This window comes from Eublepharis macularius, chromosome 5, assembly GCF_028583425.1.
Source record: "Eublepharis macularius isolate TG4126 chromosome 5, MPM_Emac_v1.0, whole genome shotgun sequence".
Lineage (NCBI taxonomy): Eukaryota > Metazoa > Chordata > Lepidosauria > Squamata > Eublepharidae > Eublepharis > Eublepharis macularius.
This window is the reverse complement of record NC_072794.1, coordinates 27,546,135-27,563,988: the sequence shown is the minus strand read 5'-3', so window position 1 is coordinate 27,563,988 and position 17,854 is coordinate 27,546,135. Positions and strand designations below refer to the sequence as shown.

General features: G+C 43.0%; 1 protein-coding gene across 5 annotated transcripts in view; it reads left to right on the top strand.

Moving 5' to 3' along the window:
• RASAL2 (RAS protein activator like 2) overlaps positions 1-17,854 on the top strand; it is a 271,541-nt gene that overhangs the window by 129,448 nt on the left and 124,239 nt on the right. For all 5 annotated transcript variants that reach the window (XM_054980121.1, XM_054980117.1, XM_054980119.1 and 2 more), the window contains exon 3: positions 7,496-7,622. In XM_054980121.1, coding sequence (XP_054836096.1) covers positions 7,496-7,622 — 127 coding nt within the window. The remainder of the gene's footprint in view (positions 1-7,495; positions 7,623-17,854) is intronic.

The window sequence follows — 17,854 nt, the reverse complement described above, 5'->3', positions numbered from 1 at the left end:
TTAATGTTGTATTGATTTTCATATTAACAGGCAGTTAAAATACATCAACTCTTTTTAGATGTTATCACTGATGCACCTCAAATGATTGGTCTGAAGCAGCCACTGATGTAGTCTTGAATACCCTATTGTCCCTTGTTAAGTAGCTTTTATGAAGAGCCCAGTTGAGTATATTTGTAGGAAAGGGGGAGGTTATCTTGATGAGAACCCTTTGAATAATATCTAACTTGCAAAGGGGAAGAAAAGAAAAGAGGAGGAAAGGGGGGCAGGAGAAAAGAGGTAATAAGAAGTAAGACACTATATTTACGTAAGAGTATAGCTTTGGCTGCCTTGGAGATGATAACATAGTTTGGGGTGGCCGTAGAAGTTCCAAATGTTGTCTTAAGAAGTGATTTGCATAAAATCAGGTTTTCTTGATCAGTGGGAACAGAACAGGCAGGGCTCTGTCCATGCTGTGATTCTGTGGGTACAGAAAAACTCAGCATAGTTGTATTGGGTTTGAAATTGAAATTGTGATTTAGATCAGGTTTCTATTTCTTGAGTCTGTAAAAATGTGCTTGAAAATATATAGAAAATGCCTTCTGAAATGTAAACCCAGAGGAATGGTTGGATAAAGTTGAGGTCAGTATAGGACTGGAAATTTAGAGCCCACATAGTTCTTTGGTCCTTTCCGTTACAAGCAACCCAGAATACATTTTGCAAGATAAGTTGCATAGATTTGCATAATTTATTCAGGTTGCAGCCCTGAGCTTTTCTTGGCACAGAGTTATTTGTTTTTCTGCTCAATTACATGTAGCTTTGATTGTAGCGCTGCTTGTCTAATATGTATGACTAAACAACATTAGAGTTACATCTATCAGTTTCAAATACATATGAATGCCTGAATCTGCCTTAAACTGAATCAGACTGTTGGTCCATCGACCTGACAGTATTGTCTACTCAAACCAGTGTGGTTCTCCAGGGTCTCAGATATGGGTCTTTTGCATGAGTTACCACCTGATCCTTTTAGCTGGAGGGGCTGGAGATTGAACCTGGGACCTTCTGCATGCTGTACCACTGAGCCCCAGTCCCTCCCCAGAATAATAAAGAAGGTTCTTCCAAATATGTTTTTTGGTTGCCTGTATACCAAGTATTTAGTCTCATTTGCCAGGTGATGAACACTGCACTCATAAGTGTGTGTGTACCATCAAGTGACAGCTGACTTATAGCGATTGCAAAGGATTTTCAAGGTGAGATATGTTCAGCGGTGCTTTGCCATTGCCTGCCTTTGGACTTAGGACATGCTTGGTGGTGGAGAGTGCCTTCAAATCTCAGCCAACTCCTGGCGACCCCCGATGAGGTTTTCAAGGCAAGAGACGAACAGGTGTTTTGCCATTGCCTTGACTGCATAGCAATCCTGAGCTTCTTTGGAGGTCTCCCATCCAATTACTAACCAAGGTTGAACCTGTTTAGTTTCTGAGATCTGATGAGACCAGGTTTGCCTGGACTATCATAACTGGCTCAGTTTTCTCCTTTCAGTGGACCACTTCTTATTTATTTCTTTGTTTTCTGAGCACTTTTATGCAGCCTTCACAGAACAGCACAACTCCTGTGCAAGAGTGGATGGTATGGGGCCTGGGAAGGCAGAAAAAAGTGATGGGGAAAACATGATAGAGTTTTATACAATTATACATGGGGGTGGAGAAAGTGCCCGGGGAGAACTTTTTCTCCCTCTCACAAAGTACTAGAACTTGATGTACCAAAATAAAATGGATGAGTAATCAATTCAGGAGAGACTTTTCTCAGTAGTTGATTAAATTGTGGAATTCTCTGCCAGTGGAGATAGAGAAGGCCACGAGCACAGATGGCTTTAAAGACTCGCAGAGGGCAGGTCCATCAATGGCTACGAGCTATGGCAGCTAAAAGGAAGCTCATATTCAGAAGCAGTAAACCTCTCACTACCAGGGCCAGGAGACAACATCAGGGGAAGGCCTCAGCCTCTGTGCCCTGTGTTTTGACCCACCAGGACAAATGGTGGGAAACAGAATGCTTGGACTAAATGGATCACTGTTCTGATTCAGCAGGTCTCTTCTTAAGTTCTTACCTTATTGTGCAGCATTAACATTTAGTAAAAGGGTTCAGAAACACAGCAAGCAGTAAAGATGCACTTATGGAGCTCAAAACGGGCAGTAGGGCTTGTGAAGAGTCTTAGAGTTAATCCGTCATTTGTAACTGGATTTTCTTGTGTGGACAAGACAATCCAATGGGAACACCGTTTCTAACAATTTGTGACTGCATGCCTCAAGTCTTATATTGTCTCTACTCTTCGGTATCTTTGTACCAGGGTCTGTTTTTCCACACAAGGGTTATCTCTAATGCCCAGTAGTGCACAAAATTGTGAGCTTAGATGATATTGTCTTGTTTTTTAATGAGGTTCTGTGTTTTGGAATTTTTTGGGGGGGAGGGGTCAGTCAGTATTTAAGAAGGTAGGCCAGCTGAATGACTAGCATGTGTTCTGGCAGACGAAAGGAAGCTGAGGCTGAAGGGCCGCATGGCTTGTAAGTTGTCAAATGGAGAAGTACTTCAAGAGTTGTTTTGTTGTTCTCTTCGGGGCCATCAGGAGAGGTTAACCAGACAGTTTGCAACAGCTGTTTGCTAATTCTGCAATTGAGACGAGGTGTTACTGGTGAGGACAGCTTAGGGTTGTTACAAATGCTGTTAGTCTAATTATAAACCCATTGTGCAGGAGGAGAACGCACTGTAGTGTGTGGCTTATTCACAAAAGTTTAATCAGCAGGGGTGTACTGACTACATTATTCATACTTGTTGCTCATGTTCTCTCTCCCTGCCCCATGCTCCAGCAAATGCTTGCCATGTACTTCATTACCGAAAAACATGTTAATGGTTAAAATAAAGTTTTGGTGTGCAGTAGTTGCTTCTGTCTTTTCTGGCAAGTTGTGTTTCTTGCCTGCTGAGAAAAAAGCCCAAAGGGCTCTGATCTAGTTAGGTTTGTTCTAGCATTCAGTCCTGATGCTACAGGCACCAACAAGCTTACTGCCCTTCAGCTATGGGTTTGGAGTCCATTCCTGTAGCCAGCACGGTTTCTTCATTTTTAAATAGTGCTGCAAAGTATACTTACACAAAAAATGCAAAAAAAAGATCTGAAGCCTCGTGTTTGAGAATGTAAGAAGATCTCTTCTGGATCAGACCAGTGGCGCATCTAGCCCAACATCCTTTTTCACACGGGAGCCAACCAGTTGCCCCGGAGAGCCAACGAACAGAGCATAGAAGCCTTTGCCTGATGCTGCCTCCTTACACTCGCACTCATGGATTTACTTTCTCTGGATATGGAAATTTCCTTTAGTCACCATAGAGGGTAGCCATTAATGGACCATGAATTTATCTAGCCACCTTTTAAAGACATCTATGCTCATGGCCATCACTACATCTTTCACTGGCAGTGAATTCCATAATTTAAGTACTTGTTGAGTAAAGAAGAATTTCCTTTTGTCCATCCTGAGTCGATCGCCCATCAACTTCAATTGGGTCCTCCTCCAAGTTCTAATATTATGGGAGGAGAGCTTTCTCTATCCAGTTTTTCTATCCATGTATAATTTTTCATAAACCTCTTTCATTCTTTTTTTTATACCTACACACTTTGTTTGGCAGCCCACCACTTCTTACTTTTCTAGAAATCTACTTTCTAGTTTTGTACACTTGGAACTGGGAGTTACATTTATAACTCCTGCCATGTAATTTGTCCGAATTTAACCTGGAATGTTCCTGTGACCTACCATGTTAGAATTAAGACACTATCTGCCTGATATTAAGCATGTTTATTTAGAATTATGTTGATGAAACTGAAAATTTCATGATTTGGTACATGCATTTGTCCAGCTCATAATACTAGTCTGGTGCTACTAATCCAGCAACATTTCTATCTAGAAAATTCTTGTCTGGTTGGGAATTGTAAAAGCGATCCCAGAACAAGCTGTTTCCAAAGACACATGCCTCATGAATAAGTGGAAAACATCCACAGAACTTCTTTCTGTGGATGTTTCCCACTTATTCATGATGTAATTCTCATGGATTGCTGCTATCCACATGTCCAAATGACCAAACGAAGCTGCCTTATGTTATAAATATTTTCTCTGGACTAGTCACTTTTTTTTATTGTCATTGGCTGCCCTCCCTCCCCAATCCAGATTTAAAACCTTCACTTGTTCCCAAGTGTGTGTATGTGAGGTTGAGAGTGGTGGTGATGCTAGCTGAATTTTAAGGTGGCTCTTTCTCATGGCTGGCATTAGGGGGCAGGTGCAGAGCAGCAGAAACCAAACTGCAGTTTCCAGCCAGCAATACAATAATGTGTCATTAGCATGGGGACTTCAACATGATAATCTGGGCAGGTCCTCTTAGGAAACCGGCACATGCTTTCTGAAGACTTTCAAAGAAAGCTTGTTAAATACCAAGCCAAATTGAGCCAAGGGGTACTTCAGGCATCACTAATTCTCAAGTAAATAGGCTCAGTCCTAAGGCTTGTGTGGTATCTAGGACTTCTAGCTGTTTAAATGAAAAATAGTTCTGGTTTGGGCACAGAGATTGAGGATGGAGACGGAAGGGAACCCACAAATGAAGCCAGAGGGCATATCTCAGCAATGGGGGGCAAGCTTTAGAGCAGACCCCAGCAGTTTGTGGACAAATCCCAGTGCGCAGAGCCCCCTCTACCCCAGTGGCCTGTTATCCTAAGGCTATATAACTGAAAAACAAATGGGTATTGCTCCTTGCTTTTTTGGTAACTGGCTTGAAAGCATATACAACCTCCTGTTCTTGCAAATGATATGAATCTGTTCAGCCGCCAGTCTTAGTGGTTACTGCAGAGGAATAGAAATGAGATGACACTGTTTTTCATGGCTATGACAGCTCTTTAAGCGACTTTTCTGCTTGTGCTCCCCAATCTAAACACCAAACTGATATGAGGATAGGAGCTTGAGCCAGAAAGTCCTGGGTTCAAGATTTACCACCCTCTCTTTATGTATCACATTTTAAATGTGCAGTTGCAGTCTGATACATAACTTTGATTCCTAAAGAATAAATAGTTATGAGCATTATAGCAGAGAGTTTCAAGTTGGACAGAAGATGAAGGCCAGTGATTACTTTTAGCATGGTATCTTCTACATGCTTAAAGCTAGCAGGGCCATTAGAAGGTGACATTTTCTAATGCAAGAAGTGGTGCTGTGTACTCGTAGTGCAGGAGAAATGAGAAATGGCTATAGTAAGCAATATGATTATATACAGTGTAATGTCTTGTGTTTTATAGAATGAAAAACTTATCAATGAGCAGAGAACTTGGCCACAAGGTGCTCATCTTTCCTGTGGATAGTCTTTAAATAGGTGAATTGGGAAGAGTGTAAAATTTAAAACAACAGACAGTTTCTTTAAAATCTGAGTGATATGATTAATAAGGTTTTATTTCAGCTCTGAGGTTGCAAGCATATGAATAATTGTAATGGCTGGAAATATTAAAGTGTTATAATGAGGGTACTGTATGAATTGATGCCTTTACTAGTCTATGATAAAGTATTGTTAAGAACAATATTTTGCAGGGAACTGGTTTTTGCTTTTGTGTAGTTGTTACTCAGTTGTGTGGGATTGAACAATTTTGTTTTAGAAGGTGGCGCCTCTGATGGCAGATTACTATATTGTCCCAGCATGCAACCAACAAAATTATCATGAGCTTGGGTTCTGGTTACTGTGGATCTATTTTCACATCTATGGGTTTATTTTCACATCTATGGGTTTTTCCTCTTAACACCACCCCTTTCCCCCTTCCACCACTGATGCTTCATACCCAGTTTTTCCTGGACTACCTGAAACAATCTTTTTCATCCTTGTCATCCTTTTTCAATCTTTTTTGGTCCCAATACATTTATTTTCCCTAAGGAAGTATCTGGCACACTGTGTTTTCCACACAATAGAATTGCATACACTGGATATCCTTTTGGGCAATTCAGGAGTTTGTATGTAGAAAAAAGTGTTTACAGATGGTTTCCCTGTCTCTCCTGTGGCAGGACACCTGGTTGTCATGGTGATAACTGCCCCATTGTTACATCATAGTGTTCCCTGCCCCAGGATTACATACGCCCACCCACATACAGACATACAGACCCATATTCAGCGTACAGTGTGCAGCAGATATGTGGTGCTGAATCAAAAAACAGTTTTGTTGTTGCTGGAAGCGACAGACAGAGGACGATTTTGACGTGAGTTGGCTGAAGTAACTTGAGAGTGCTGTAGGGATCAGATTTGGGGGAGGGATCTGATTTGGGGAAGTATATTGGCTGCCTGGGAGACAGCCTGTTTGCCCCCTCCTGTTCTTTTTATATACTTGCAAATAGTGTAAACTCTTCAACCTCTGTAACTATAAAACCCCCTCCAATGTTCTCCAGAGGGAACCAAGCCAAGTAATGGCTACCCCTGGAACCTGCCGCCTCCTGGAGAAAGGGATAACAGTATCTCCTCAGTGGGAAAATGTGATTTCCACCTCTAGAGGAGAATTAGATCTTACGGTGGACTGGGTATAATGGGAACTGGTTGAATAGTTCTTGTAACACCATAGGAAGTCATTCTACTCCTTCCCCACAGTCCCTGCCATGTGGGGAATGCCAAATACCATTTTGGGGGAAAAACTTTAAGTCTTATTTTGGCCATTTTGCATTCCATTCCATGTGTTTCTCCTCTTAACACCCCCCTCCCAATCAAGGTTGCTTTGATCCCAGTTTCTGGGTGACCTGAAGCAACTTTTTATATCTTACCTCTTTGGTCCCACTAAAGTCTTTTTCCTTCTGCGGAAGAATATGGCACTTGTTAGCATTTTTGTATGTTGAGTAACCTGTCTGGCAGAGCAGGAGTTTTGAGCTGGAAGAAGGGGTTGGCAGAGGGTCTGCCAATCCCTCCTCTGACTTGGATGCCTGAAGATGTGAAGAAACAGGTTTTTTTGTTGCTGGAACAGACAGGAGGAGTATAAAGCATCTAGCGAGTGCAAAATCTTTCTCTATGCATCTGATTTGTGGTAATATATTGTCTGCCCTGTGAGAGTGCATTTTTGCCGACTCCTGTTGTGCTTCTTCATTTGGAAATAAAGCAGTTTTTACAACTCACCCACCCAAGTCTCCAGCACTTTCTTCTTCAAAGAGAACCAGCCTAGCTAGATGCTGGCCCCTGGAACTTCTTGCTGCTTGGAAACAAGGGGAGTGCTGGGCATAACAATTTCTTATCAGCGATGTTTTTGTAAATGATGTAATTTCTAATAAAATGCAATTAAATAAAAATATATTAAAAAGTAGAATGCAAATTGGTTCAGATATCACCTATGATTTCTGCTGTCTGTACTGCTTTGGAGTTAGAACAAGCAGAATGAATGTATAGGATGTGGCAGGAAAGGCTTCTTTTATTGCTCCCAGCTACTTATTTTTGGGGAGTGAAGACAAATATAATGCACCTGTGTCCTTTCTGTTTGTAGGTGGCTGAAGATGGAGGACAGGAGCTGTCAGCAGAGCCAACCAAAGGGCGGCGTCTGCGCCGTACAGTCAGTGTTCCTTCCGAAGGCCAGTTTTCTGACATTCCACCAGAGGGAGCTGCAAATCTCGGTAAGTTGCACAGAAGTTGAATAAGCACGTCGCATTCAGATTGAATTAATGTTCAGCATTTAAGGAACAGCATCACTGTGCTTCAGTTGAAGAATGTTCACATAAGTCATTGTCAGTGAATGAATGTCTGACACCTCAGTTACGCCAGAGCACCTGGATTTACCTAAATGTTGGTAAAGTTCATGTTAAATTCAGAAACAGTTGCGGGAGTTTGCTGTTTTCCTGTACCACCACAAATATGTGCTTGTGAGTTTAAGAAGCAACTGTGGAATTTTTAGAGCTATTTATCCCGTTTGGTGTTGGATTCAAGCATTTCTCAGGGACAGCTTACAGTGGTCGAATCCACATTACTCATTCTAAGTCGCATGTTCCCCGCATTCCCCATGCAATCCCAAGTGCCGGTCACATTACCTCATTAAACAGACGCATTTCATTCGCATTTCTCCCGAATATGTGGTCACAGGTTTTCAACGGGAGTTTCACGGTGGCCGTGAACGGGCCAATGCGCAATTTACATGGTTTTTTTAAAAACCACCCCCCTTCCTGTCTCTCCGGCCGTTCCGAGAGTTCCTATTGGCTGATTCAACTTGCAAAAGACTGCAAAAAGACTGTCTGCAAAAGACTGTTTTTGACTTCATAGCATTGGATTAATTGATTATGCTGTTTCTGAATCAAATCTGGTAGTTTGAAAAATCATTTTGGGGTGAATCCATCCTCAGAACGGACTCGCGAAACTTCCTTTTTAACTGTTTTTTATTTTTTTATTTTATATTACTGTAATATCGAAATTACGAAATATCGAAATAATGACACTCCAAGGAAGTGTCAGTAAAACTTCAGTAAAATTCAGGCACTGAACTGTCCTGCATAGGAAATGCCCACGAAAGCTTCCCACATGCTTCCAAATTTCCAAAAAAGAAACGGGAGAGAGCCATCAGTGCTGTCAGTGGGGGAAAGAGAGGCATCATTATCTTCAATGATGTTTCTTTATAAGGCAAGATCGAAATAACGGAAAAGTGCACTCAAAAAATTTTTTAAAAAATGGGCGGGGAAAAAAGGTCCCACCCAAAAAAGAGGTTTTCGAGCGGCCGTGTGACCGGAGGGACGCGCGAGAAAGACGAATTGGAAGCAGGAATGTGAACGAAGAGGAAAAAATCGTGGATTGGAGACAGACGGAAAATATCCGATAAACATGCGGGTAATGGGTGAATGTGGATTCGACCAGTGGTTCCTATTTGTAGTTTGAGCTGCTTAGCTATGATGTTATTTTTAATTGAAGGTTGGTCTGCAATCTATGCGTAGATCAATGATTTTTCATGTGTTTTGGAGTTGTGACAACTCCCCACCCAAGTCACTGTAAGAGGCTTTTTTAAGCCCTGCCAATCATGGAGCGAATCTGTGATTTTAAAAAAAAAATCTTGCACTAGAAGAGAGGATAAAGTGGGAAAAAAAGAGCTGGGCAGAAGCAAGAATGGTGGGGGATAGCCATGCCCTCACAGCTGAGCTCAGGGGTCATTTCGTAGAAAAAGAGCTGCAGCAACTCATTAGCATATTTCATTAGCATATGCCACACCCCTTGACATCACCGGAAGTGTGTCATTGGCATAACTGATTTGCATATGCCACACCCCCTGACATTGCCAGAAGTGTGTCAGAAAGCAGCACCCACCCCTCAGCCTCCACCCTAAAAATCTCCAGGTATTTCCCAACTCAGAGCTGGCAAGCCTACCTGGAGAAAAATTGCTTCAAAAGCACAAAGAATATAGTCAAGATGTTAAATGGTTTTATTATAAAATCAAGAAGTAAAACGGCACACTAGGCAGATAATCGAAGCAGTAGAGCTGAGCATCAGATGAAATGAATTCAAGATCTGTGGACTGATTTTCCTTTGCATTTTTAAAAAAATTGTATGTACTGTTTGTTCTCTACTAAAGGCAAAATTCAGGTTTCTAAACTCTAGTTGTCAGCCTCCAGGTGGTGACTGGAGGGCTGTTTCCAGATGGCTTACCTGCCTCCGGAACGTCGCGCCATGTTGCAGGGAAAACGCGAAATATTGCATTTTCTCGCGCGAGTTTTGCACGACATTGCGCAAAACTTGCGCGAGAAAAGCGATATTTCGCGTTTTTCCCGCAACATGGCGCGACGTTCCGGAGGCAGGTAAGCCATCTGGAAACGGCCAAGATCTCCCAGAATCACAACTGACTTCCAGGCCATAGAAATCAGTCCCAGTGGAGAAAATGGCTGTTTTTAGTTCTCTCTCTATACAGCCCCTATACTCTCTATCTCCCCCTCCCTCCCTCCCTCCCTCCCTCCCTCTACACACACACACACACACACACACACTTTCTCTCTCTCTCTCTCTCTCTCTCTGCCCCTCCCATGACTGATACTGCCAAAACCCTTGTTTGGATTCATAAAAACCCCTTGATCTCCCCCTCCTCTTTCTCTCTCCCTCCATATACATACATAAAGACAGACACACAAACACTTTCTTTCTATACCGCCCCTACACTCTCTCTCTCTCCCTCCCTCTACACACACACACACACACTTTCTCTCTCTCTCACTCTCTCTGTGCCCCCCCCCACTCTCTCTCTTTCTCTGTCTCTTGTTCTTCCTCTCTCTACCACATGCTGGTGCAGCGTCTACTTCTAAGGCTGCAGCTGCCCACCCTGAGCTGGGACGAGCGGCGAGCATGAAGAGGAAGCTGCACTGGTGTCCGCTTGCCAGGGCTGGTGCCATGCCACGCCTCCTCCTAAGGCTGTAGCTGCCCACCCTGAGCTGGGACTAGTGGCAGGCGCAAGGAGGAAGCTGCGCTGGTGTCCGCTTGCCAGGGCTGGCACCGCACTTCCTTTTAAGGCTGCAGCCACCTGCCCCGAGCTGGGATGAGCAGCGGGCGCGAGCAGGAAGCTGTGCAGGCGGGCATGGAGGAAGGGAGACAGAGGCGGCAGTGGCAGAGGGAGGAATGGATGGCCAGGCGGGCTGAGCAGAGTGCAGTGTGGGGAGGGAGGCCAAGAGCGAGGCTTTTCAGCGGCGGCAGCAGTGGCCACCCCGCTTCCAGCGCGGAGGCCTCTCGTGGGGAGTGGAGGAGAGGTCACTCAGCCCGCTGCCCTGTCCTCCCAATGGGGAGGCTTCTCGGTGGGGGTGGGAGCGGCGGCGGCGGTAACTGCTGCTGCCCACCCCCCTGGCACGGAGGTCTCGCTGGGAATGGAGGAGACACTGCTTGGCCTGCCACCATTTAAATATTTTATTTTAATGTTATTAACGTTTACTTAATAAAAAATCCATGGGCGGGCACTCATTTAAAAGAGAATGAGGGGGCGGGGCTATAGTCACGTGATCTATTTGTAGCTCTACCGGAACACCGTTCCGGTGCGTTCCGGCAGGAAATGACCCCTGGCTGAGCTGGCCACCAAGTGTTTGTTTCTGGGTTCAATGAAACTATACACTTCGTTGTCCTTTACTCTGAGGGCCCAATGAGGCTAAACTTCTGATACCAGATGTGAGCCAGACTGGTGTCAGTTTCTGTTCCATGGATCTTCCCCAAAATATCCGCACCAATCAGATCAGGCAGAGACAGATTCAGTAAATGGATTTTTTTATAAAATTCAGGCATCAAAGTACAACCAACTAAAAGCAGAACCACAAGTGACAAAAGGCACAGATTGGACACTTGTCAGCTTCCCTCAAGTTTTGATGGGAAATGTAGGCATCCTAGTCTTGCAGCTTGGCTCTCTGACTGCTGTCCAATGGACTTTTCAACTGTCACTTGTCCAACATTCCGCCAAGCTGCCTACATTTCCCATCAAAACTTGAGGGGAGCTGACAAGTGTCCAATCTGTGCCTTTTGTCACTTGTGGTTCTGCTCTAACATAAGGCAGTTGCTGAGAATGACTGTTTAACTGTAATAGTGCTGACTATATACTCCTTGCCCCTCCCTTTTCCTATGGAATGGAACTCTTGTCTTCAACAGCCTTTACTAGAAAACTAAACTGTAACTATGTAACTTCCCTACCTTCTATAACTGACAGGCCAACTCCTGTCAGACATTAAACTGCAACTACATAACTTCTGCCTTCTATGCCAGACAGGTTAACCCCTGTTTGACAACTGGGGAGAAAAAAGCCTGAAAGTTTTTTGGACATTCTACCAGGTGTTTACTCCAGGTGTGGTGTTAATGATTAGAGAGTCAGATTACGATCTGGGAGACCCAGGTTGAAATCTCCACTCTGCCGTGAAAACTCACTGGGTGACCTTAAGCCAGTCGTGCTCTCTTTCCACCTAACCTACTTCACAGGGTGGCTGTTAAAATGGAGGGGAGAATGATGTAAGCCAGTTTGAGCCCTTACTGTGGAGAAAAGTGTGATCTAAATAAGTAAATAAAATAAATTTGACATGAAAATCAGTCATAGTTTGGCCTTTACCAGCCGTTCACCTAGGGAAGCCCCTTCACCACTCCTTGGTGCTTCTCTGACACAACATACATTCCCCCCCTGTACGCCTGCTCCCTGCTTCGGCTTGCTTGAGTACTTTTTGTTGTTCCGTCTGGCCCTGCTGTGCTGAAATGGCAGCAAAACAGCTCTCTTGAAAGGAGTTCAGATAAATTTAAAGGGGGCTCTTAATATCTTGGTAGTAAAGTAGGCACTGGTGACTTCCTGATCATGGGAAGAATGCGTAAGATGTTGTTTATGCTCTTGGTTTTTCTTTTCCAGGCACCTTTAATTAGCGATCATATGGTGAACAAGCCACAACTGGGTGTGAATAGAAGTGTACTTCTCCCTTAGTAATTAGCCTCTTGCAATTATAGTTATCCTGCTGGCATTTCTGAAGCACCTGCCCTGTGTTTCCTTGACAAGGTGCTCATCTCTCTGAGCATTTTCAGGCCCACATTCTAGGCACTGTTAGAAGCAGGGGGGAAATGCCATCTTGACTTTCGAAGGAGATGAAAGATGACAAGAGGCACAGAAACCTAATTGCCAAGTGAGATGCATTGTTGAATTGACAAATGGGATTGGCATTCAAGAGCATTTGACTGTACTTTTTCAGGCAGATAAATCTATTGAATGAATGGAGGGTATACAGCAGCGCTACTCAGTGGTCTGAGCCCCAAACTTACTTTGCTTTAGTTCACACCTGGGAAGCTTATCTAATGAGTCATTTGTATGGAACACTGCTAGTATTTTAGCTTGTGTGTTCTATTGATAATGCAGTAACTTACCTGGAGATTGAGTGTTGTCCTAAGATTCTTGTTAAACCTCCTCATTCATCTTGTTAATAGGTGTAGCTTAAGTGGAAAGGAGTCAATGGAAATGATGGAATAATCCATAGTCAGTGCAGGGTACTTTATATGGATTACATAATATATCGTAGCCACAGTGGCCACCAGATGCCTAAACAGGCAGCTCTATATGACAGTGTTAGAGTAGAAAGAGACCCAGAAGCTTAAGGAGGGGGGAAAGCCCGTGAACAAAAGTCTGGGCTATGAATCACACTCATTACTTTCCCATCAGTTTTAGCTTAAGCATCCATTGAAATAATGTTTCTGTGCTTGAAGGATATGCTTTATTTTACATCAAGTTCCATACTTAAGTATTTCTTTCAAAAAAAATCACAATGGGAGTTGATCTTGTGAAGGAGAGAATTGGATGTGATGGAAGTGAAAAGGGGAAACAGATGGCAGGCCAGCAGCATGTGCTACCAGCAGTCCAGGCAACGGTTGCACCCAAAATAGCTTTGGAATGGACACCAAATGTTAAAAAGCGCAAGGGGCAGACAAAATAGCCAGGAGAGAAATGGCATTGCAGAGCTTAGCTCTCCTAGAAAAACCTGGCTTGGCTTAATAAACAAGTATTATAGTTTATAATGGATGGTCAATGAACTTGTGGCTCAGAGACAATCTTGATCAGGATTTATTATGCAGATAATTCAGTATAGTCCAGTTGCTAGGCTGCTTGATTTGGGTATTAGAGTCCAGAGGGTTAGGTTCCTTCCCAGTATATTTGGGGTCGATCTAAATATGCAGAGAGATGGCATTGTTGCCGTCTTCAAGGGTCTGTATCTCTTCATAAGGTACGGGGTGACTGTGAGTGAGAGGGCATTGTTTCAGTGCTCTGCCAAGTAAAAAAAGTCCCCTTGCCCAAAGAAAAGTAGCATGTTCATTAAAAGGTTAGGTTAGGGCCTCTCCGCTTATCTGTATTGTTGATCAGATATAAAAATGGACGGATAACTAAATAGACAAATTCATGGAGGACATAGAGATTCCTTAGATCATTATAGTTATAGCCAACCTCTATGAATCTGCTAAACCCATGAGTATGTCTTGGTTTTCATACTTCCACTACAACATATCAGCTGGCCCTTTTGGAAATACCTTACTGGAGCCCTTCTAAGCCCTCTCCCAATATTTCCACCAATAACCTGAGTAGCCTCCTATAAACAGCTCACAGTCAATGACTTGGAAGTCCTGTGGGTGCTTGTTTTAGAAAAGAAACCTTCACTTTCAGTGCTTCTGGTTTGGAGTGTGTCTACACTTTCTTGGTAATGGAGGGAAATGTTATTCCTTATGATCTATTTAATGTGCAATTTCAGGGATGGGAGCTGATGAGCAAGGAATCTTATCTGATCAGGGCTTCGGTTACTAAAAGAGAAATACCGTACTGGGTGAAGCTGTAATTAGTAACACGGCAGCCTGTCTTTCCTTCTCTCACTAATTGGAAAGAAGGCAAAACAAGATTTTAGGGATTCCCTTGTGCTTCAGAAAGCCGTAATTGTTGCAAATGAGGGAGAGCGGGCTTAAAGATGAGTCTTTGGGACGATAAATTACTGACTGTGGCCTGCTGAAGGAGTTTATCTTTCCCCCTCTTTCTGTATTTCAGAATTCACTGTTGCTCAGTCGTTAGCAACTAACAGTACTAGTTTTAAGGATGAGGGGAATGGAACGAGGCTTCTACTTGTCCCTTCCAAGTGGATCAATGGGTCTGGTAGCCAAATCCATACCAAAACTAAACTTCCTGGCCACGGTGCCTTTTTCTGCATCCATTTTGATGTTGGTTGTATTCTTGCACTCTCTGGATTTTACATTCCATGGAGTTCTCTTTTTGTACAATATAAATTGTGGTATATATTTACTGCTCTATAGTTAGCAAATATTTCCATAATTCTAGCCAAAGATCACAGCCAGTCTGATCCCACATGTGTTGTAGTGATATACATGTGTTTTTATTATATAAAATCTATTTACAAGCCCAAGCTTTGCTATTCTTAACACTAGATTGTGATTCCCACCCTACATAGTACTAACTGTTACACTGTCTATAATCTGGGATAATTTTAATTTATTTGTGGTAGAATCCTTGTCACTTTTGAGCATTGCACATACCCATTGTTTTCAAAAAGTGACTTGAGATGTTTTTAGCTGGCAGTGATCCCATCATAGAGCCTTTGGTCACCATGGCACCTGCTGGTGAGTTTCCTGGCTCCCATTTGCTTCCTCCCTCCAAGCAAATAGCCTGTCCTGCCTTTCCTCCACCTCACTAGAGAAGTAGGTGCTTCAGAACACCCCAGGGCGCATCTTCTTTGAGCCTGCAAGGAGCAACTATTCAAAAACAGCCATTTTGTGATTGGCCCCAGCAACCCATGGCAGCCATTTTGTGATTGGCCCCAGCAACCCATGGCAGCCATTTTGTGATTGGCCCCAGCAACCCATGGCAGCCATTTTGTGATTGGCTCCAGCAACCTATTTTCAAAGTTCTGAAAGTGCCCACAGGCTCAACAAGATTAGGAATCCATGCTGTTGGGTTGTTACTATAATAGCCATTGAACCGTACCATAACATTGCAAATTTAAAAAGTTGAGTGCGGTTTTGAAAACAACCATTTGGTATCACTCTTGCATAAATGCCACATATTTCATGATGACTTACCTCTGGGTTAATTAATGGCACAATTGGTACCACCTCAAACTTCAAATTTTAGACTCCCCCTTTGGATGAGAAACATGATCTACTTGTGATTTGCTGACAAATTCAGCAATCTGGAGAGACCTGTGAAGTTTGCTCAAAGTGGGAATGGAAGAAACAAAGTGATGACCTTTGTCTTCAAATGAGCTATTGAACAAAAATTGGCACTTTAAAAAAGATTTGAAATGTTACAGATGAAGTGGAAGGGCTTCCTATTATTTTTCAATCAATAATTCTTGGCATTTGGGTCTAGCAAAAGGGAAGGGTTTTTTTAATGAGCACAATATTAAAAAAGGCTTTAGAGGGTGCCAAGATGAATAGATTCCAAATAAAATTCAAAAATTGGAAGGTACCATCTTGGTCTTGAATTATATTCTTTTTTATTTTCCTATGCTAAATATTGTATCTTTTAAATATGTGCATGACTCCTGAAAGGCCATCTAAGGCACAGAATGTGTTGTGTCTCTTCTATAATCCTCCTGTGGAATTTTTGTCTTTCATACTGCATTTGGTAGTTGGGATACAAGGCTTAAAATCAGAGTCAGAAAGTATTTAATGCATCCTTGATTGGGGAGAGGTCCTCCTGAGTCCTGACCACCTTGGAGGAGGCAGTTGTGTTGACCCCTCTTTAGAAGAAAGCCTTCCTTAGACCTGAGAGACCTGAATAATTTAAGAGCAGTTTCAGAGATCACATTTTGGGCAAGATGGTGCTAGTTTAACTTTGGGAAGTTTTGGACAAGTCCAATTATGCAGACCCTTTTCAGGATGTTTTCAAGACCAGTTTTGGATCTGAAATTGTCCTGGCCACCATGACAGATGACTTGTGCTGGGAAATGGCCGGGGGTGGGGGTGGGTGGGATGCTACCCTGTTGGTTCTTCCTGCCCTCTCAGCAGCTTTGGATACCACGGACTGACCATAACTACAAGAAGGACTGGTTATGTGTACTGTTGAGGGTACCTGTGGTTCAGATCCTGTCAATCAGTTCTAGAAGGTGATGCGGGGGAACTACTGCTGCTGAACCCTCTGTGCTTTATTTCCCCCCCTACACTATTCAACATTTATATGAAACTGTTGGGAGTGGTTGTCCAGAAATTTGTGTCACTGATCTCTCTTTTTCATCCAAGTTAAGTGGACTTCCTAAACAGATGCTTGGAAGCAGTAAATTTTCTTGTTCCTTACTGCCTGCTTGTGCTCTACTTTTCTCCCAAAAGTGGCTTGCAACAGAAATATATATATATATATAAACAAACCAGCAAAAAAGCAAGCAAAACTACTATATTTCAGATTCATTGGATGCCTTATTTAAAGACATACACTGCAAGTCGAGGGCAAAGATCTTTGGCTTGCACTTCTAGATATGCCCAAGCTTTGTAAGGCACCTAAAATAGGAAAGGGAAAAACCATCCCTAGCACAGATGTTCCTCCTATTCCTTCCTTCCCTGCGGTAATTCTAATTCTTCCTGAATTCTGGATGAGAACTAGTAAATTGAAGCTCAATCCAGATAAGACTGAGGTACTTTTGGCCTGTGATTGAACTGATCAAGAAGATAACAATCAGTTGATGAGGAGAGCACTCTCCTTTAAGGAGCAAATCTTCCAAGTCTGTAGTTCTTTTAGGTCTGCTCCCACAAATGAATGCTCAGGTGATACCTGCAGCACGTAGCACATGCAGTTTGCCATTTCTCATGCAGCATATTTTGCCAGCGGGTTTGGAAGATCTGAGCTGCTGTTTTCCAGCTTCACTCAATGAATGCAAATCCCGTTCCTGTGAATTTTGCTGGGGGTGGTGGTGAAACTAGAGCTGCCAGATCCAGCTTTGCTTTGCTTTGCTGTCAGATATCCAAGCAGCTATACAGCAACAGAGAAATGCGCATTTGAGTGATGGTACCTGTGTCTTGAAATGTGTGTCCAAATAGAGCTTTTGCAAGCTGCTGCCAACCTCTCCTGGCTGGGTTCATGATTGCACCGAAAAAGCCAAGAGCTCATGCTTCTCTTTCAGGTAAAAACTAGGCGGGGAAGAATAGTAAAGTGTTTAGGAATAGTTTTTACTCTGAAGCATAAGATGCTTTTTACCTGCAACGATCAAGCATGCACTCCTCGTTCATTCTGGCTGAATACTTACTGTCATGGTGGCAAAAGCCATCGATTTATTGTGCGGATGTGCTAGAATTTTTGGCTGTGGCGTACAATTAAGCTTCAAATGACAAACTTCTCCTTGATCAAAAAATGGAGTCTTTTTATCAGAAGAGATACCATCTGTGAACCTGGGTCAGT